The 22,311-nt window shown below is 33.5% G+C and overlaps 1 protein-coding gene across 7 annotated transcripts in view; it reads left to right on the forward strand.

Annotated features, from left to right (window-relative positions):
* Window positions 1–21,352, forward strand: part of LOC102028034 (UDP-glucuronosyltransferase 2A1) — a 43,048-nt gene extending 21,696 nt beyond the window's left edge. For all 7 annotated transcript variants that reach the window (XM_013518563.1, XM_005392797.2, XM_005392794.2 and 4 more), the window contains 5 exons: window positions 9,039–9,187; window positions 15,410–15,541; window positions 16,893–16,980; window positions 17,434–17,653; window positions 20,112–21,352. In XM_013518563.1, the coding sequence (XP_013374017.1) occupies window positions 9,039–9,187; window positions 15,410–15,541; window positions 16,893–16,980; window positions 17,434–17,653; window positions 20,112–20,391 (869 nt within the window). In that variant the 3' untranslated portion in view covers window positions 20,392–21,352. The remainder of the gene's footprint in view (window positions 1–9,038; window positions 9,188–15,409; window positions 15,542–16,892; window positions 16,981–17,433; window positions 17,654–20,111) is intronic.
* The last annotated feature ends 959 nt before the right edge of the window (window positions 21,353–22,311 follow it).

Here is a 22,311-nt window from a genome sequence, read left to right on the forward strand (position 1 = left end):
CTTTCTCATATCCCAGTTCTTTCCTTTGGATTGTTCTTTCCCTTGCACAATATCTACTGTACCTTTTGGATGTTATTTACTCTTAGTTTCTTACACTAGGGACACAATACGATGTTTACACGTAGAAGTCTTGTGAATCATTTATTTCTATAGAATGAAAGCTGTAGTTTTATGAAAAAGGTAGAGAATCTGCATGAAACAAAGCATTCTTGTAATGTAATCTCTGGTTCCTTGTTAGAAGGCTGAACTTGTTCAGAAACAAGTTAAATTCGTCAAAATCATAAAACCCAAACTGGAGACAACTCTTTACTGCACCTGAGAACACTGAGACTTTAAGGAACAAATAGTCTCATTATGTCAGGTGAAATTCTGTATCCACTGACAAAGTTAAGGAGGAAAATGAATATTTCTGTTTCCTGTAACATCTGTAGGTAACCTGATAATAATAAAATTTTGAAAAGCTTTTATTTCCAAATATGAAAATTCACAATAACAACAATAGCACTGTAACCTAGTATCCCACTGGCTTGCTGTGGTTTGGACATGCTACGGGTGTGTCACCCAAATATTCATGTGAGCAGACTCGATCCCCAGCTTGGCCCAGTTAAAATGGTGGCAGGTTTAATTAAGAAGTGTAAGGTTATTAAATTATTGGACGCTCCATGCTTGGAACACATTACTGCAGTTCTCAAGGATTAGTTCCCGTGAGGCCAAGTCTTTGCAAGTAGGGCAAGTCCGATCTCGAACCTCTTCTGCTCGCTAGCTCCTTACCACGTGACTGTTCTCTCTCTCTCTGCCTGTGCCTCTGCCATGTTTCTATCAGCCATGCTGGAGGGCGAGAGAGGGCCCTGTGTGGCCGCCTGCTCTCAGACTTCAGACTCCAGAACCAAGCTAAGTAAATCACTAAGGAGACTGAGAGATCGCTTTCGTTAGGACAAATTTCTACTTCTGATCAATTTCTTTCAAAATTTTATTTTTTTTATTTATCTTGTCCTTTAGGTCACACTGGACTAAACAATTTTATATTTATTATGCATTATCTTTTCAGTTTTAGCAACTTTTAGTTTGTTCTGAATGGCTTTTGTGAATTAACTCAAATTTTAAGTTAAATTAGCAAATAGTTCTAGAAATGGAAAGAATAAATATGCATGGTATAGTCTTAGGAGCTATACAGCTACAGAATATTATAAAATATTTATGGAATTCTAATTTGTATAAACAATATAGAAACTATATTTTGTAGGCAGTGTCCATAAGGAAAACTCTTTTAAAAATGTTATGTCACTTGTTACCCAAATGTATGGATCAATTCATCTCATCTTAAACACAAATTCTTTATGTTTGTCCCCTTTTTACTCACTAAGGTAAATATTGGCATTATTTACTTTTACTGATAAAATACTCATAGGGGAAAATATTTACTCAATTTTGATATATTTTAATTCATGAAACTATTTGCTCATAATATGACCTTTTCCAGTTAATTAAATCTATATTATATTAGTTTATCATAGGAAAGAACAGAGTGGGAAATATTGGTTCAAACCCTACTTCTGAGTTACATTTCTGCTATTGAATTAACTAGAACTTATTTGTAATTTACTCACTTATTTTGTTTTTAAAAAGAACTTTCTCCTAACCCTCAGTTTTATTAAGGTATACTTGACAACTTAATGTCTATGTACTTATAATCTACAATTTGATATTGTAGTATATGTACATATTTAAATGAATAAGTCAAGATAATTAACATCTATCACCTCACTTAGTTTTATTAGTGCATGTTTATAATACAGAATAATGAGAGTCATCTTATTACACTGGTGTGCATGAACTGCAGTTTGTGATTACTTTTATCCCTGTTACCTCCTTTTTCCCTTGCTGCACCTTCCCCAATTGTTTTCTCGTCTCTAAAAGTCTGCCTTTCAGTTTGCTGCTTTATTTACATATTTATTTATAGGTTGGTCATATAAGTTAAATCATATGATATTTAACTTTTTGTTCTCCAGTTACACTTTCTCCTGAAAATCATATACATTTTTCTTCTTTTTGGCTAATATTACTCTATTATTGATATAAAAGCAGTATCTGAAGCTGGGCATAGTGGTACACGCCTGTAATCCCAGCAGTAGGAAGGCCGAGGCAGGAGGATCCTTGTGAGTTCAAGGCCAGCCTGGGCTAAAAGTGAGCTGAAGACCAACCTAACTGCATAGCAAGACCCTGTCCCAAAAAAGACGAAAAAACAACAACAAAAAAAACAGTATCTGAACTGTCTCCTCAAACTAGTTATTATGAATTGCACTGCCATGTAATCATGAATATGAATTTAGCACTACTGTATAGTATCTTTAATTGCTTCAAAAATATGCCAAGGAGAGGTAGCGATAGATCATTCCTAACATTATTTTACAATCATATATATATATTTTTCTAACATTTCTGGATCTATTTTATTCATAATTGTGGAGAAAACTTTGTATAGAAATTATATGAACAATATTCCATTTTTGCACATTTAAAGGTTTGAAAAGACATCGACACTGAATGAAAATAATTTGCATTTGTTTCTATTTTTCTGTGCTTTTCACATTTTAATAGCTTTCTAAATCTAAATAAGGTGGCCAAATATGGATATCTCCATTTAAAATCAAGAAAAAGGCATTAAAGTTTCATGATTAAGGTTACCAGAAAGTTCTAACTTGTCAGGTTCAATTTGAGCTGTATAATTTTTAATGCAATCTTTAATATTTATTTAGAGACACATTTAAATTTGAGAAAAAGTTCTATTGAGGTTTCATTGCAGTACTTTGAAATTTCTACTGTATACTTAATAATAAGAAAATTAATTTTATGCAGAAATATCTATTCCCAATATGAACTTTTGTTTTATTGAATTACCCATAATGTTTACTTTACTCTTTCTTATGCAGTTCTGACTCCATAATAAATAGATGTTTTGTGTGCATATTTTACCTTTTCTATATTTCACTTTTAACTAAGATTTATTTTCAGTGATACACATAAATATAAATACATGCATATTTATGAGGTATCATGTGATATTTTAGTACTCATATTCATTGTGAAATATTTAAATCAGCTTAAATATAATAATATTTTAGTTCATGAATGCTTCATTTTGCAAACAGGTTTGCAAACAAAAATGTTGGCAAAAGTTTGCCTCTGTTCACAAATTCTACATAAAAGGAAAAACAGGAACATGGCCATTTCACCACAAAAATATAAATGCAGCCAGCTTCCTCCAAATTGTAGAACAATTTATGTTTATAAGCCAGGGTCCTACTCTATATCTATATATTCAAATATGAATTATTTCTTTATGGTAAAGATATTGAGTTTCTTGGTCTGTTGCTTTCCTACTGCATAGTAGCACAGCAGAACTTCTCATAAAAGCTACATATATATATAAGTATATATGCATCTACTGTATATGTATATTATATATGTATGTTTTGGACATGCATGGATCTGATATTATATAGAATTATATATTCAACTCTCTAAAAATAGCATATACTTTTCAAAGTTTTGCATATTTACATATATATTTTGTACTTGTATATGTTTATATATTTAATGTATTTGTGCATACTTAACTTTTTTACATGAATGTGTGTGTATACTATTCATTATAATTGAAGAAAAGATCTATGGTTCATCTTAGGACAGCTTCATTTTTTTTTTTTAATTCTTTTTTTTGTTTGTTTTTTCTCCGGTACCGGGAACCAAACTCACGACCTTGAGCTTGTCAAGCAGGCGCTTTGCCACTGAGCTAAATCCCCAGCCCCTAGAACAGCTTCATTATTAAGTATTTTCCATGTTCAGATTTTAAATAACACTCATATATACCTTGAAAATGATCATTGATTCATTACATGGACTTTTTCTGTGCAAAGATGAATCATGCACAGTCTTCAGTTTAAGGCATAACACTGTCAACAGATAAGCATGAAAAAGGAATTTTTTTCTTATCTGATCAGTTATTACCAGTACAAATTAGTTTGCATATAATTTATCATTTTTATACAACTTTCTCTTATTCTAATCTTCCTGTAATCACTATATTAAATTTGGTGTCTTATAATCTTTTCACTGAAAAAATATATGATATTATCAGATGCAGTAGGAACATTATGAACTTTCTCTTTTTATATACGTGTAATAATAGTCTATGTGATTTTGCTGTTATGTATCAGTCTATGTTCATGGTATCAGTGACCAAGTTCATTTGTTTCTTCACATTTCCATGACGTCTGAGTACTTTCTAGATCTTACATTGATTAATTTGCCTATAAACTGATAATTTTCCATGTGACGTATTGGGTAGAGCATAAGAAAAAATTTTGATACTACTCATAGTTGAATGGATATGTTAATCCTTCAGATGTGTAGGTTTAAGAAAACAATGCTGATTATGTCTTTTAAATGACTTGTATTGGTATGCCTACAGAGTAATATATGAGTTTGTTTGATATTCATCCTGTATTGATCAGTCTCAGTAACTCAAACTAAAACAAATATATAGGTGAATCTCTTTAATGAACATTATGCTTTGTCATTTTATTGCTTTCATCTTTAAAATAAAAAAAAATAATTTCAGCCCCTAAATCAGAGACATTTCTATATAGAGTATATCAAAAAGTAGTTATTTTGACAGCTATATACATCTATGTATATAGACAGCTATGTACCATCTCTACAGATGATTTTGTGAAGCAGGGGTCCACTACTCTTCATTTTCATATACTCAAGAACTTATTTGAATTCTGTTTACCAAACTCTTCCTCATATGAGAAATGTGAAAAATATTTCATACAAATGTTTTTTATTGTTTCTACTCTAATCCATTTAATAATGTTTCTTTTAGCGCACGGTCACACTATATTTACTACTATTACCTAATTACTATAATTGAGACATCTCTACCTGTTTATCCAGTTTATTATTAAATATGAGTTTCATTTGAAGGCATTCTCATATATCATCTTTGAAAATGTGTTTTACAATTTTCTTCATTATTTTTTTCAATGCACTCTAGAATTTCTATAGAAGTGCATTTAAGGCTGATTTTTATCTAGAATGATTTTTCATAGACAATTTTAAACAGGGAATAGTCTTATTTTATAACACTATAGTTTTCTGGACATAAACATAAGCAACAATTATTTAGTTCCTTCAGTGTAGTTGCAAAATTTATTTCAAGATATTATTATGTATTTTGGATATTTCTGTGGTTAAAATTTTTGCAACAGTAAAGACTATAGCCTTTGTACACAATTTCCTTCTCATAATATCTCATCATTAGAGGTAGGTTATGCATTTTGGTGGAAGCCCTACAGATGTAAACATTTGTTTTCCTGCAAACAATGCATCAAGAAATGCATGTAGATAGGTGACTACTACAGATATTAATTCTGGTCATCACTTAATAAAAATAGAAACTAAAGACTGTCAAATTTTCTCAATTTTCATCTTTGTAATCAATAAGTATCTTCTTGGAGGAATATCTTCTTGATTGCACAAATCATACTGTCTGTTTGCTTGTCTATACTTTTGCAATCTCTCAAAGTAGACTCTAATTAATATAGAAGAGATGATTGGAATAGGAGTTTGCCACATTAATAAACACTGCAGGATACATGAAAACATCTGCGTAATTCATTTGGAATTTATATGTCTCTAATTATGTATGAAACATGAAAAATATTTGGTATTCTGAGTGAAAGGAATATAAAACTTGAGCTTAATTATGATTTCATGTAATGGTGGGAAGCCAATCTGATGACAACAACTTCCAGATGCCCACATGGGAGATGGGAGAAATCGGTAGGCATAAATAAAAAGAAGTTGAGGACAGAAATCTAGATGTTTTCACTTCTGATACATCCTTCTCTCCCAGGGTAGTCGTCTATCTTCTTTCTTTCCCATATTTTCCCAAATAATCCATCTCCTGTTACTTTAACCTCTGTCCCTTTACTCTTTACTGAAGCTGTTAGTTTACTGGGTGGACAGTTGCTTGTTCCAGATGAGGAGCAGGGCATGCATTTCACCTCCCACTGCATTAGGTCCCCTGACCAGGCAACTACAAATCAAGATGTCTAAATATGGTAGTGTCCAGTTCCGGATTCTTTTGCCACAGATTAGCTGGGACAAATCCTCTAGGCTGTCCTCATAAAGGTGAGTGGGCTGTAAGAAAAGCAACTTTCAAAAAGTAGATTTATAAAACTCGCCATTGCCTTGCTGCTCCCTGATAACCCCAAATGTTGCACTTCTGTGTGGTCTGTCTCTCATATTCAACCTTATAAATTCATGTGTAATTGATATTTATCATTTGGATATTTCAAATTCAGTTGTATTTAAAATTTTCTTAGTGACCCTAAACATGTTCTGGAAGAATTTACAATTTCACTTAATGAGACTCAGTCTTTGAAGTAACTAAGGTGAGAAATAACCAGGTTCTTGTTTTATCCACCTATTTTTCTCACAGTACATAATCTGATGAGAAACTCAGTCAACTCTATACTCAGCTATTTGTAGAATTTGCCAAATTCATTAAAAGCATCCATTGTTGTTGGTTTGAGCTACTGAGACTTCTTACCCCACATGAAATTGACACTACAGCATAAATTGCAATAAATAATAAGCAAGAAAACACTGTGTAAGAAATACACAGATATTTCTCTGAAGTCCTGTGAGTAAATTCTGCTGACTTGTACGTCGGGTATTAAGACCCCTACTGTTGTCTTATTGCTCTTGTCCTTCTTAGGAGCCATTTTTGCTCATATATTTGGATAAGGTTATTTGTATTGGACTCTCAGAAGGTGAAGGTGAAATGAAGAGTATACATCTTACTTCTTAACGTTGGAGATTTTACATATTAACATTCTCACATGATATTTGAAAGAACTTAATAGTTCGGTTGTAATAAGTAGCTGTCTGTCTGTATCAACTTAGCTAGCATGACCTTTGTTCCAAGATTAGTAACTGTGTCCCGTTAAATTTTACCCTTCTCTGTATCAATGACAGTAAGGCATGTGTCTGCAAATTCAAGTTTCTACCATGTTCTTTATTTTATTTTATTTTAATTTTAAAGGTAAAAGAATGAAAACGTATTAACAGACACACAGACATTTAGAAAATAACATAAAAACAATACAAGCAATACAGAATTTCAGACAAGGTGATAGGAAAATAACAATGATTGTTGTATTACATATTGATGTCTTCACATTGGTTGCTCAGATAAACAATTGTAGGCATGTAAGATTGATCAAACAATTAAACATTAACTGTACCTTTCAATAAAGCAATAGAAATCAGTAGTAGAACTATCTTAGCTATCCTGTGCATACATACCCCTTCTTCCTTTCTTTTTTCATTTCCCTTGTCCTAGTTGTTCTTTCCTCAATATCTCATTAGATTAATCATCTAGCCTTAAAGTAACATATTCCAACAATATCTATTCAATAGCCCAAATTTAATTACAAATACATTAAATGTATATTTTCTATAATATAATTATATATGTATAATTATAATGTTTATGAATATTCACTCTAGAACTGTTTTCTGTGAATAAAATAATTATAAGAAATTCAATTAAGTGTATAATTAAAATAATCTATTTATTATTATATAATTATACAAATATTGTATAATTATAATTCTAAAAATTATAATAATATATAATTGTGCAGTTTGTAACTATTCAATATAAATAAAATAATGATGTTTTTATTTAGTATTTCTCTCTTAATTCCTGGATATAATCTTTAAAATATCATTTAAATTTATTTGCCAACATTTTTATGTCTTTGGTAAAACTTCTTTCTTTTGGGTTTTATTGATTTCATGTTTGCAACTGTGAACCAGTGCTTTAAATATAAAATTTTAATGAATACTTTAAGGATGGACCTTCTTAAAATGTCATCTAAAGTTAGGCACATAAATTGCACATAGAGAATTAACAATCTGGACCGAATGGAGCACATTTGAAATAAGGCATCCAGATGGCATGAACAATTTGTGTGGAAATCTAAGTTCGAATTCTTATCCAATGTTCGGTAATTCCAAGCTGAGTATTCTTGGGCAATGCTTCTTCATTATCAACCTAAAGCATTAGGCTATAAAAATTTATGCATGTATTCAAGAATTATTAAATGAGTACTGCAAAACTGGCCACCTGCTTTAGATGTATATGATTATCATTTTTCCTAACTAGACTGTGGATAAGAAAGGATTCTCCTGTGTATTTTTTTTTCAGTTTGCAAACATGTTTTTTATGTATAGAAATGATTCATTTTATTATTTACAAACACACCATATTTATAAACACACATTATTTACAAGCACATAAAACTATGAAATTAATACCTCAAAATATCCCTTTCAAGAAACATCATTTAGCAGTAACAGTAAGTATGTAATATTGGTGATGTCTATGTTCACATCCGGGGTTTAATACTGAGGCTGAGTTAGTACAGGAATTCTTATTTTTACTGGAAAAACAATGTCAAGTCAGTTTAGGAGATGAGGTTTGACTGAAGAAAAAAATGATGGGCCGCGCTTGGTTGGATCTCTCAGTAGTCTGACTACCCAGTATAAGACCTGTAAAACGAATGCCCCCTTTTGCATGGAAACTGGAAAGTCTTTGCAAGGTGACTTGAAGTTTATGTGATGGAGCTCATCTCTTTTCTGCCACTTAACTAGGGAGGAAAATTTAGTGCTAAACTTAGCAGTAGCTATGGATGTATTTGCTTTTTGGATATTTCTTGGTATTAAATGATAGTTGCTTATTTCTTTTCTTCCACTACCCTTAATCCTCTACTCCTCCCTCTGTGGCACATCTTGTCCGTCCCCTCCCACTCTTCCTCCTGTCTTCCCTTCTCCATTTTAACATAGAATTATTCAAAAAGACCTAATTTTTCTCAGTAATTGCTTGTGAGGAAATTATTAGTAATTTTTTCTTTGGTAACTGAATGTCCTATTTTCCTCCACGTGAATTTCATTTTCTTCAGGGAGGCCCACTACACTATGTGAGACTATGAGTAAAGCTGAAATCTGGCTAATTCGGACATACTGGGACTTTGAATTTCCTCGTCCATACCTGCCTAACTTTGAATTTGTTGGAGGACTGCATTGCAAACCTGCCAAACCTCTACCTCCGGTAAGTCTATGATGAGGAATGTTTTAGGTACCTTACAATATTTGACTTTTCTTCAAAATTTGCAGCTTCAAAGAGAGGTTTAGCTGGATATCTTAAACATGTCACTCTAAATTTATTTCCCCCGTCACGTTGGTGATACTGGTTCTTTGTCTACTTGTGGTGAAAGAGGAAATGACTAAAGTGCTTTGCTAAAATTATTGTGTCTATAGTGTGAATGCTGGAGTGGAGAGATGGGAAGCCAGTCATGGAGATCACTAAGGAGACTGTTTCAGTCTTTCTCACAAGCTTATAGCATCAAAAATGGAAATAATTACCAAAGACTTTAATAGAGAAAGTTGCTTCCTGGAGAACTGTTTGTGAATAGCATAGATTTTGAGAAGTGAGAAGAAAATAGTGCTCACAGAAACCACTGGATTTGTCATTGCTCTGAGATTTTAATATTAGAGCATTATCTGCATTGTGTTGATCTTTATTATATTAGCAAACAGTGGCAAACGACCTGGAGTTGAATGTGATGGGTCGATGTTCATCTGTTTATTTCTAGAAGCCAAAGACATTGTTAGGTGATTTCTAGAAATAGCTTGGGGAGTAAATGACATCAGTGTCTACAGACAGCATGAGAAATGACATGGAGTCATCCAACTGAGAGAATCAATTGTATGTGTTATTTCTGATTATGATGTCAAAATTTTTGCAGTAATAAAGAAGAGTGTATACAATATTTCAAAGGATTCCATGAATAAGTGGGTGTCATAAATGTTGGACAGAGCAGTATTGAGAAGCAAAAGAAAGTAACAGAGTACAGTTTGGTGAAAGTATTGCATTAATTAATGATCGGGATTGAGGAGATAAATATTTATTTGATTTTCAAGTCCATGAATAAAACAGCTCTAGAAGGTTGAAGGTCAATGGTTATTCACAGGAGAATTTTTGACTTCTGTTCAGAATAGAGAAGGCATGTATACGTTTAAACTTTCATTTCAGAATGCTGGTTATAGTTTACTTGCCAGCCAAGTTCTGGATACAATTTTATTGAGTATAGTTGAATAGGACTTAATTTAGCAATAGTTAATAATATATAAAGACATGACTCTTGCCTAGGTAACTAGATAATACTCCATGACACAGTGTTGTATCCACCCTCCTACCCTTGCTTCACACACACATACACACACACATCCCTTCACAACACATGCATGTTTTACAAGAGGAATAATAGATTCCATTCCAAGCTCAGCTACTCATATATAGAGAGCAATCTCAGTCAGAGAAATGGATTATATTTGTTATGGGAGCTTCTATATACAGAAAAAAAAAGAAAGATTGAAGTGAGGTTAGAGAAATGGAAAAAAAGAATCAAATTATTTCATGTACAGGTACAAATTTCCTGTAAAGAATGTGATTACTATGTATATACCAAAAAGATACCAAAATCTTTACTAATTAAAAAATGATATAATGAGACACAATCAAGAAAAATTCCTAAAACAGGAATTATGGGATATATACTTATTTATTTGTCTTTGTGTGTATTATTTTCATCAATAAATAACCATTTGGATGCAAAATTGTTTGGTGACATACCAGTTACTGAAACTTATAAATATTCTCCTGCCTTTAACTAAAATAGAAGTCTGCTCCCAGTGAGGATATCATGCTGAGTAATTTTACTGACCATAAATTCAGAAATGCATTAATCCCAAGGTGACCACAGTAGTTGCAGACATGGGACAATTGGGGATACATCTGTCAAAGTGGCATTTACATAGATTTTTCTGTGAATAGTCCCAATTACACACTTTGCAATGCCCATAAATGATGACTCAGGGAATTTATTTTTCAAAGAACTTATGTTTTATTTCTGTAATAAGTCTCAAATTAATAGCATATAGTTAGCATCATTGTAGGGTGGGAGTTTATACATCAAGATGGAGAGAATCACTACCTCATAAATATTATTATAGCAGCAGGTTAACTGTGTTGTCTTATAAAATGTTACTATATATAGTATTTCTAATAAACTTCTCTTAGCCTTATTAATAACAGAAGGCAGAACAATGAGAAAGTTAATTTTGTATAGTATCTAACAAGAAAATAGATGAATTTGTTAGCAACCTTTTGATAAAACTCACATGCTCATTATTTTTGTAGTTGTCTATAATTAGTGTATATTCCTAATACTTAATGGAGAGTCACTTTGAGAAATTAAAATATGCATTTCTCATATCTTTCTCATTTTCAATCCTAAGACTTCTTCTCTCATTCCTCTCCTTTGCTTCCTCCTCTCCAAGAGCTTATCTTCTACTTTCCATCATCTCTGAGCAATCTATCTGCATATCTATCTGTGCATATCTATCTATCTATTTATCTATCTATCTATCTATCTATCTATGCACATCTATGTATAGGAATCCCTTCTAGACACTGTCATGTTCCAGAAAAATTCATATTGTAATCCCATGGAAAAGTTCTTGGAATTCTAGTAAGCCGATTCCAATATACCACTTCCAGTGCAACCTGTAGCAAGAATAAAGACACTAAGGCATATCTGTAGTCATGAGGAGTCAAAGGGGTTCTAAGTCCAGCTAGAACAATGGCTAACCAGAACAAAGGATTTGACCCGGGGACGAACATGGGTTTTGTTATTTCCTACAGAAGGGAATAGCTCAGGATGAGTGACTGTGAAGATGATGGGAAATAAGTGAGTGCTGTGAGCTGGACTAGTTGGGAGGCCTGAAACCATCTCTGCAATATGCAGAGAGAGATGGAGAAAAAGTAATCCACATAATGCAATTTGAGGCAGTATCTAGTGTTTTGGGGCCAGTGTTTCAGTTCTGATGTGTAATTTTTTTATGCCCTGAGAAGTCACAGCCTCTTATCTCAAGGCTTGGTCTCAGCCTTCAGCATGGCTACACATGGCCTAGCTCACACATTATTCGGGAGTCGTAGGTGGGGCTTCACTGACCTTCTGCATTGCTCTAAGGATTACACTACAGCACCACCACTAGATCTATTTGCATTGCTTAAAGACAAATGAGGGTATAAGGAAGAGTCCTAGCCAGCTCTATGTAGATCAATACACAGAAATAGGGCCAGTCTTAGCTAAAATGGAGAAAATTGTTCTTCTTTCAAGGTTGTCCTCCATATCTATCTACCTATCTATCTATTGATCTATCTATCTACTTATCTATCTATCATCCACCTATCAATCTATCTCATATAAGATAAATTATTCATTGCTTAACTTTCTGAGTCTGGCCTATTTCACCTCACATGCTGCTATTTAGTTCCATCCATTTTTGATGCGATTTCATTCTTCTTTGTGGCTGACTGTTCTATTGTGTATACATACCACATTTTCAATCTCTTCAGGGAAATACTATTTCCTAGCTTAGATACTGTGAGTTGTACTGACATAAATATGGGTATTCATGTATCACTACAGTATTCTGTTTTTAATTCTTTCTGACATATACCCAGAAGAGGTGAATATGAGGTGAATCTGAGGTAGACTGGTTCTTTTAATTTTTTGGCAAATGCTCTGTAATAATTTCCATAGTGGTTGCAGTAGTTTACATTGTCACCAACAGTCTAGGAGTCTTCTACCTAATATTGAAACCAGAATTCATTGTGGATGTTTGTTTTTTCATTTCTAAAGATAGTTTGTTTTTTCATTTCTAAAGATAGCTATTTTGATGGGATCATATGGAATCGGAAAGTAGTTGGTTTATATTTCTCTGATACTTAGAGATGTTGAGCATTTTTCTATTTGTAGGTCTTTTGAAAGATGTGTATTTAATTCTTCTGACAATTTAAGGAGTGTTTTCTAGCATTAATTGCTTTGTGTTCTTCATATATTCTAGAAGTTATTCCTCTAGCGAATAGTAGCTAGGAAATATTTTTCTATCATGCTATAGATTGTGTCTTCACTCTGTTATTTCTTTGTCATGTGGAAGTTTTTAACTTTGGTGTAATTTAATTGATATTTGAAATTATTTCATGTGCTTCTGGAGTCCTACTGAGAGAGAATTTTCCTGTCTATTATTTCATAAGTTTCTCCTGTTGTATCTTCTATCAATTTCAAAATTTCTGGCTTTATATAGAGATCCTTCACCCAGTTACACTTGATTTCAGAACATGATAAAGAATAGGGATGTAATTTCAATTTTTTGCATGAGGAAATATCAGTTTTCCCAGCATTGTCTGTCAGAGAATCTGTCTGTTCTCCAACACATGAGTTTTGTTCATTTGTCTCAAATCAGATGTTTGTAGGTACCTTTCTTGTCATGTCTCCTTAGCGTTCTATAAGCTTCCTTTACCTGGGCATCTGACTCATTCCTACTGTGGAGAACTTTTCTGCAGTTATTTCAGAGAGTAGGTTTCTGTACGTCATTGATCGTATTTCAACACCATCCTCAAGGCCTGTTATACTTACATTTGTTTATAAGTCTGCCTAGGTTCTCTGAGGTAACCTTTACATGATTTCTTGCTTTATCTTCACTTATTGCTAGTAACTGAATCTTTTAGCTCATCCACCTTGTCTTCACATCCTCATACCCTTTCCTCTGAATCATCTTGTCTACTGCTAAGACTTGCAATTGACTGTATGATTGATATTTTGCAGTTTTTATTTCTGGTATTTCTTCTGGATTCTTTTTTCTAACCCTACCTCTTTACTGAAGTTGTCTTTTGTGCCCTTCAGGAACTGTGTTTCCTTAGATGCAACAGGGACCCAGGCTCTGGGGCACATCCAGGCTCCGATCATCTTGTAGCACACAAGCCTATCTGACAAAGCTTCTCTCACTATGTTTAAACTTCAGCTGTTTTGTACTGTCCCACCATACCATCAAGCTTCTGCCAAACCCAGAGTTCAGACTTCCACGATCTAGGAACTGCGGTCTTTGTCTCAATCTGGTGAATGTAATTTTTACCATGTCATAGTAATATATTTTCTGGATCCTACCTATTAGGACATGTGCTGTGTAGAACAACAACAGTAACAGCTTGAAACTGTAGAAAATGTAGGAATTTTCTGAGCCTAAGTAGGAGCTGCACAAGCTATCTTTGCATACTTGTTCTAAAATGATCATTTCCTACATGTTCTACAGAAGGTGGGCCAGGCTGGGGAGGTCCAAATGTGACCTTCTAAATTTGCAGAGGAAACACCAGATAATCACTGCTGTCAGTATTCAGGAGACTGCTCTCCCATGTGCTTTCTTCTTAGAGTCTTCACTCACAGGAACATGTTCACCTTTTCCTTTTAGCACTGAACAAAATTCAAAATGACCCTAACCTGATGAGCTGTAGTTTGTTCAGTGCCAAAGTATCTTGGTTCAGTTCAATTACATATATTTGTAGCTCCAAGAGCTCAAGGTTCCTAATACTATAATGCTACAGTCCTACCATCTTCTATCTCCTCACAACTCTTCCTTTCCTAAGGAAAGAGGTTACTGATGGTGATGACAGGTGATTAAAACTTGAAGTGTGATCATCATCTAAAGTGAAGTTGCTCTTGTATGAGTGAGAGAAAGCATACATCTGCATTCTCTGTGCCCAATTTTTAACTTTATACCTTTTTCAAAACTGGAAGCTTAGTTATCTAGAATGACTTTTGTATATAGGTTGCCTACAGCCCACCATCTTCCAATCTCTTCTAATAATGTGTAAAGCTTACATCTGGGATTTTCCCTGTATTTTCTTCCATGAATACTTTCCTAAGTTTTCAAACAACTTTGTCAGTTAGGTAAATCAAATCACATAACAATTGCACATAACATATTGCACATAACAATTGCATACCCCCTGAGCAAAGCTCTCCTTTAAAGTCTGTTCATTTATGTAGTGGTTTGATTCCATTGCTTGTACTTGTAATCATTTATTGCATACTTTAGCTATCTTTACTAAATATATTTTCTCTTAAACCAGATGGCTCCACATCTCAGACAGCAGAACCTGTCTGTCTTAGTTTTTTTGTTGTTATTGTCATTGCTGAGACCAAATACCAATTACCAACACCTTAAGGGTGGTGTTACACACACTTAATCCAAGCATCATACATCCTAGATTCAGTCAGTTCTGAAAAGCCCAACCTCCGAGTGCATGAGGCTTTGCGGGACACCTAGACATAAGCCACAACAATATCTAACAATTTCTTTCACACTTCTTTTCACTTTATCCACCTAAATGCTGTGCCTTTTTAATGGAAAGAATTCATGTCTGCAGGAAATGGAAGAATTTGTCCAGAGCTCAGGTGAAGATGGTATTGTGGTGTTTTCTCTGGGGTCCATGGTGAAAAACCTCACAGAGGAAAAAGCCAACCTCATTGCCTCAGCCCTCGCCCAGATTCCGCAGAAGGTCAGTATGCCCTCTGGTCCTGCTGAGCAGCTCTACACTAACTGGGGAGAAAGGGCAGGAAATCTTACTCTTTCCTGGGATAAGTTAAATTCCCTGCACATGGAGCATAACTGATACAGGTTGTAAGTAGGACTGTGTACAACATTAAAATGGACAGTTTAGTCACATGTCATCATTTGCCTCATTGATCATTGTCACACTGACATTATTGTGGAAACAGATGTTGTGATCACTTGTGTTTACTGGACTAGAGATGCAAATATTAGGTCATTCTAAATATTTTGACTGGCACTAACAAATGCAAAATGTTCTAGAGGGTGATACTGCTGTGGTCGAGGATAAGAAAAAATTATACATTGAAGAGTGGTGAAATGTGCAAAAAAATACTCTGAATTTCTAAGTTTTATTTTCTTTCAAAGTTAAAATTGCTTTTGAATTAGATATCTAGGTTTACTTATTCTTTTCAAATGAAATATTATGGGGTATAAAGGGGTCAAAATTCTAATATAGTTGTCAAATGATATGCTTTTTCTTCTTTATGCTATTTAGTTAATCTGAATTTATATTCTTCAATTCATTTTTCTTTTATTTGTTAAATTCCATAAATTTAGGACATTAATTTGTATGCTTGTTATTTTAAAGCTTTCTGCCTTTTAGTACTGAATCAAATGTTGTTTTACTTCCCCAAGAAACCGTGTACGAAAACGTTCATTAGCATTTGAGCAAATACCTTATTAAAACAGAATATACTCAACATACCTAATTTTGCCTTGCTAAGAAAAAAGGAAGGAAATATATAAGAGGAAAGAGAGAAAGAAAGAAAGAAAGGAAAATAAAAGGGAAAAACAAAGCAGAGAGATAATGGAGAAATGAAAGGAAGGAGGCAGGGATCCAGGAAGACAGAAATTGAGGAAAAAGGAAAGAAGAGGAAAAACATGATGGGGAAAAAAAAATCACAAAACCTAAAGTTAAAAATGTTTGATCAGCTATTAAAGAGCAAAAATGACTAAATACATTTAATGAATCAATTGTATAGCATAAATATGTCATGTTAAATCAACATATGCTGATTTGCTCTTTTTTATTTTATATTTTTCACTATGATCTCATTCCTAACAGCATTTAAATGATTCACACCAAAATAATAACTGTATACTCACCAAGTGAGAAGTATCAAAATAATACCTTCCATAGTAGACTATTAGTACCACCTCTTCAAGCAAGTAGATATGTCCTCCTCTCAATTATCACCCGAAGGGTGATGGCCAAGTGATTTCTGAGTAATTGTACAGCATTAGCACAGACACATTTTCTATTCTTACTTGCAGAGTGACAGCCTTGTCCTCCACAGGTTTTATGGAGATACAAGGGAAAGGAGCCGGCCACGTTAGGACCCAATACTCGGCTGCTTGACTGGATTCCCCAGAACGACCTTCTTGGTAAGACCCTGAGAGGAGAAGAGCTGTACGGCTGGATAACAGATTATTTCAGCAAATTTTAAGAACAAATGCATTCAAAATGTTTAACTATTTGAACATTTGACATTTGATATTCAGTTTTAAAAGAGATATAATTGAATAATTGTCCATTAATTTTATAGATGCATGCTTTCTTTGGTTCACACAAGAGCATCTTCAGTTAAGAAGCTCATCAGCCTGGGAGCTTCAATCATATGTCATCACCATTAGTCAGGCCTCCTTTACAGAGACGAAGGAGTAGAGTTCTGCTCTTGCTGGGATCACACTTTTGTAGGGTTACAATATGTTCATCTTCTGCAGAAAATCACCTTCTTCATTGAGTTGTGCAGTTCCTTTCCTCTCTTCTGTCTCTGAAATTCTTCTAGTGTGTTATGTGTTTATCCATTTTTCAATCTAAACCTATCCTTAAACCAGGCCACCCAAAAACCAAAGCTTTCATCACTCATGGTGGAACAAATGGGATCTATGAAGCTATTTATCATGGGGTCCCCATGGTGGGAGTCCCCATGTTTGCTGATCAGCCTGACAACATTGCTCACATGAAGGCCAAAGGGGCAGCTGTGGAGGTCAACATGAACACAATGACAAGTGCAGACCTGCTGGGTGCCTTGAGAGCAGTCATCAACGACCCTTCGTAAGTACTGCTGCATGTGATGGCTGACTTCCACTGACTATGCTTTCTATCCTACAGGAAAATTTGAAATGTTTCATACCTTTGTAATAGGGTTACATGCAATAATGTAATAGTAGTGCAATATGACTGCTATAGAATCAAATATTTAACCTCAATTGCTGATATGGTCTTGTGACATTGGGAGATAAAAAAAATCAAAAGACACTTAAAATTAATTTCAAATAGTATTTTGATTATAGGCAATTTTGTAATATTTTCTGAACAATCTGTTTAATTTTATAAATAAACCTCTAAATGTTATAAAACAATCAGTAAATATAGTATGAACATGATAATGTGTTCAATGTTGATCATTCTCAAATAACTATTAATACTCAGTGTTAGGTAGAGTTATTATATACTGTCTTAAAATAATAACTATTTCTCAATGAGTATCATATTTCAGAATAATATAGAAATCATTCTTCTTCAGGGGACTAGAGGATTGGGAGTTAAAATAATTCTTAGTACGATATTCTGTTTTTCAAAAATTGATCATGGTTTTGAATTGACTGTGTTAGTTACCAGGTTTCTTTTGTTGGGTAGGCAAGTAAATAAGTTCTATGATTCTTTAACTGTCATGTATAAAATATTCTTTAATCTTTATAATTGATTTTAAAACTTTTGATGGAGGAAAACAATCATAAATACTTAGAATTTCGAAGTAAACACTAAAAGTTATTTAAATTAGCTTTCTATTGACCCTAGACATTATACAACCTCTGAAATTATTTGGAAACAAAGTTATAGTGCATGGTTTATATAGATGCATATATGTTCTTTTAAAAGCATAGTTTACTTTTTTGAATTTACATATATGGTTTTATTTCTCAAATATATGTATGCTTCAAATTTAAATAAAGAAATGAGTTTGAGTAGAGTATATGTATATAGAGAAAATCTTGAACAAAGGTTCAGTTTTGTGGAAAAAGGCTTTTACTGCCAAATTAGGTTGCCTGACATGCATAAGGGTACTGAAGTGATAGTATTTTGGGACCTTACTTATGTTTCAGTACAGTTGGGAGATAGGACAACTAATCTTTTTTTGCTATGCCCAAGGAAGAATACAATGAAATAATCTCCAGCCTTAAGTCTATTGCTCCTTACACACTTGCAAATTCAGACCTTATTTCCTTCTCCCATTCCTCACAATGCACTGCCCACACCAGGGCAGCTATTCCTGAACCACTTACCTTCTCTTATCTCAATGAATCAAGTAGGTATCATTTATACCAGTAACAAATGAAAGTGAAATCTACTAATTCTAGCAAAGTTATCAGGAAACTTGAAGTAAAATCATATCATGCTCTTAATCACATAGACTTGTCCCCAATGTTGTTTGAGAAATAGAGGTCTGAACTCTATCACTGTTGCAATAGTGATTTCTAATTATTTGGAACTATGATTCTGGAAAGGTATTTGTATTACCTGTAGTAACTTAAAGTGCATGTATTTGGATATTTCATTATGTTAATTACCCTAGCATTATTATTCAGTGATGATGTGGCTGTAAAGGATATGATTTTTAGTATAGATATAAAAATGGATGTAAAGGAGCTATATCACAGTGCAAAGCTATCAGAACTTTGAATTAACTCATTAGTATTTACTATCAGTTGGCTGTCTCTGTAAAGAAAACTATTTACATGGTAGTGGCCATGATATGGATGTTTGAAATGAAATTATTCCATAATTCTGAATCATTCACCATTCAGGTGTTAGAACAGTTCTGGGTACTAGAGTTCAAATGATATGAATTTTTTCACAAGACATTTAATCCATGCATATACAACTGAATATTTTTTATTTCCATTTATGTGCATTTGACCACACTGGTTAAGAACATACTTCTTCCACACATTCCTCTTTTCAACCTTGAAAGTTCTAAGCAATTAACAAAGCTACCGCACTAATCAAACTTTTTCAGAGTTTGTTGGACCTTTTCTTTTTTAAAGATGGAAAAAATATTTTATTCAAAACTGGCCAAACTGGGAAAGCAGCTGGTCTAACCCCCTCAAACACACCAAAGCAGTCCATTTATAAGACAGGTGGATGTGCTCGCTTCGGCAGCACATATACTAAAATATAAGACAGGTGGAAAAGGCAGAAAATGTGATGTAGATTCAGGCTTTGGTCCACCAGAAGACCCAAAAATATGATACAAGTCTAGTTCTACTAAAATTTCTTTTGTGCTAAGGCTAGAGGTGGAAATGCTCCTCTCAGAATAAGGAAGCTGGAGAAATATGTTAGCTTAAAGAAAGAAAAAAAAAACCCTCATGTGTGTGTGCTTGAAAAAATATTTTCTTTTTAATGAAATATATTTTTAGTACACAATTTGATCCATTGACTCCTATAATATATGTCACATATTTACACTCCATTAAAACAACCCTTCTTTTCTATGTTTTTTTTTCTCTAGTTATAAGGAGAATGCCATGAGGTTATCAAGAATTCACCATGATCAGCCAGTGAAACCCCTGGACCGAGCAGTCTTCTGGATCGAGTTTGTCATGCGCCACAAAGGAGCCAAGCACCTGAGGGTTGCAGCCCACGACCTCTCCTGGTTCCAGTACCACTCACTGGATGTGATTGGGTTCCTGCTGGCCTGCTTAGCAACTGCTATGTTGTTGGTCACAAAGTGTTGCTTATTTTCCTACCATACGTTTATGAAGGCAGGAAGGAAGATGAAGAGGGAATAGATCTTTCTAAGTTTGACAAAGTGCTGAATTGGGCAATAATATTAATTCCAGTCCCAAAGAACTCACTGAAAACCCACCTTGATCTTATTTACAAATATCTTCTTTTGTTTCTGTGAACACTGAATCCATGTTTAGCCAATGTTAGCAACATTCTGAAAAGTTACTCATATTCATGTGGTTTTTGTTGTTCTCATTATGAGGGAGAAAGTCTATATTTCAACCAGATGAGTCTTCATTTGCCTTTTCCTCTGGGGCTTTACCAGGGAGCTATTCATTCTACATACATTCTATTCATAATGTCATTTAAAATTTACCTTTGATTGATATGCTAAGTCTATTTGGAATTGTTGGGAAACTTCCCAATGTACATGGAATTTGGTGAATGGAAGGAACTCACAATTGTCAAATTCCCACTTCTCCATAGATCTTACAATTGAAGAACCATCATCACAGGAGATCAGTCTATTAAGGGAAAATAATGATTTTCTTGCATAATAAAAATCAGCTCTTTAGCTTGCCAAATGTTACAGGAATGTGAGTATGAATTTACACAGTAATAGTGCATCACAGTGTGAAAGATTTATCTCTACAACTCTACAATTTTTATTGAGCACATTTAGATAATCACAATCTGCTTTTCTGTTCTTTCTAAGGAGATCCTTTTGTGTGCTCCCCACCCAGTGAGTCACAATTTTGGCTCATTAAATTTCAAAGAATAGATTAATAGAGTGATCATTTTGCCTAATACAAAATGTTAAATTTGAATAAAATATTTGTAATGGGTACAACAAAAAGAAATATCAAAGGATATATAATTTTGTGAAATTTTAAACTTGGAAAAATATTGATCACATTATTGTCAATTCATTGTATTTAAAAATCAGTAGAGTTTAATATGTAATCAGTATTTATAATGAATTTCAATGTTACACCTACAATAAACATTTACAATTTGAGATTATGGTATGTGTTTACCAATTTGCCTTGCGTAAATTCAATTGGTTAATTGCTGTGTTAACAATATTTTGACTATGATTATGATAAGACATGATGAGTGTGATTATTTATTACTTTAAAACAAAAATTAATGGCACATACTCATATAGGAATCAGTGTTTTGCTACTTTAGCAAATATACTCTTGAACTTGTTTTATCTTTACAAAGTTAGTTACATGTTTATAACTCACATTTTAGTGATTGATGCATAATAGAGGAGATAAAAGATATCCATTAGTTTAAAGAAAACTTTTGAAATTCTTATACATTTTTGTATGATGTAGCAAACTGCTTAGTTTAAAAAGTAGCTATATGACAAGTTCTTGTATTCTTGCTAAATGTATAGAGTATCGAAAATACAACTAAATTTTTGTGAAATAGTTGTGAACAATGAAAGTGGATTTTTGTACTGTTTCAAACTTTTAAAAAGGTGATTCATTTCAATGTGTTTTCAGTTTTACAATTTTAGCATACTTGGAAGGTGCTTTCTGTCCAGTTTGTTGGTTGGGAGCCAATGACTAAAGTGCAGCATAGGACAAACCAAGCATGGATTTGGAAACTATGCTCCGTCACTCTCTCCCAGATTTGCCTGTCCACTGGGTCTATAACAGTCTGCATGATCCCAAATCCACCAGCACTGAATCAGTTTCATCACATGTCAATATCTGGATGAATTCTCAGAACTTGTCACTGACCTTTGTATTTGTTCTTTTTTTTTTTTAAAAATTTTTAAATTTTTTTAATTTTAAAGAATAAAAGAAGGATAACATAATAATAGGGGGGACTTAGCAAATTACAGACAAAATGGTAGGAAATTATCAATGGTTATCGTTTTACATATTATTATCTACAAAAGAGTTTCTCAGGAAAACAAATAGACAAATAATAGTGAGTTAGAGACAAAAGAGGTAGGAGATTATCAA

This window comes from Chinchilla lanigera, unplaced genomic scaffold (genome assembly GCF_000276665.1).
Source record: "Chinchilla lanigera isolate Chin_1 unplaced genomic scaffold, ChiLan1.0 scaffold00046, whole genome shotgun sequence".
Classification (NCBI taxonomy): domain Eukaryota; kingdom Metazoa; phylum Chordata; class Mammalia; order Rodentia; family Chinchillidae; genus Chinchilla; species Chinchilla lanigera.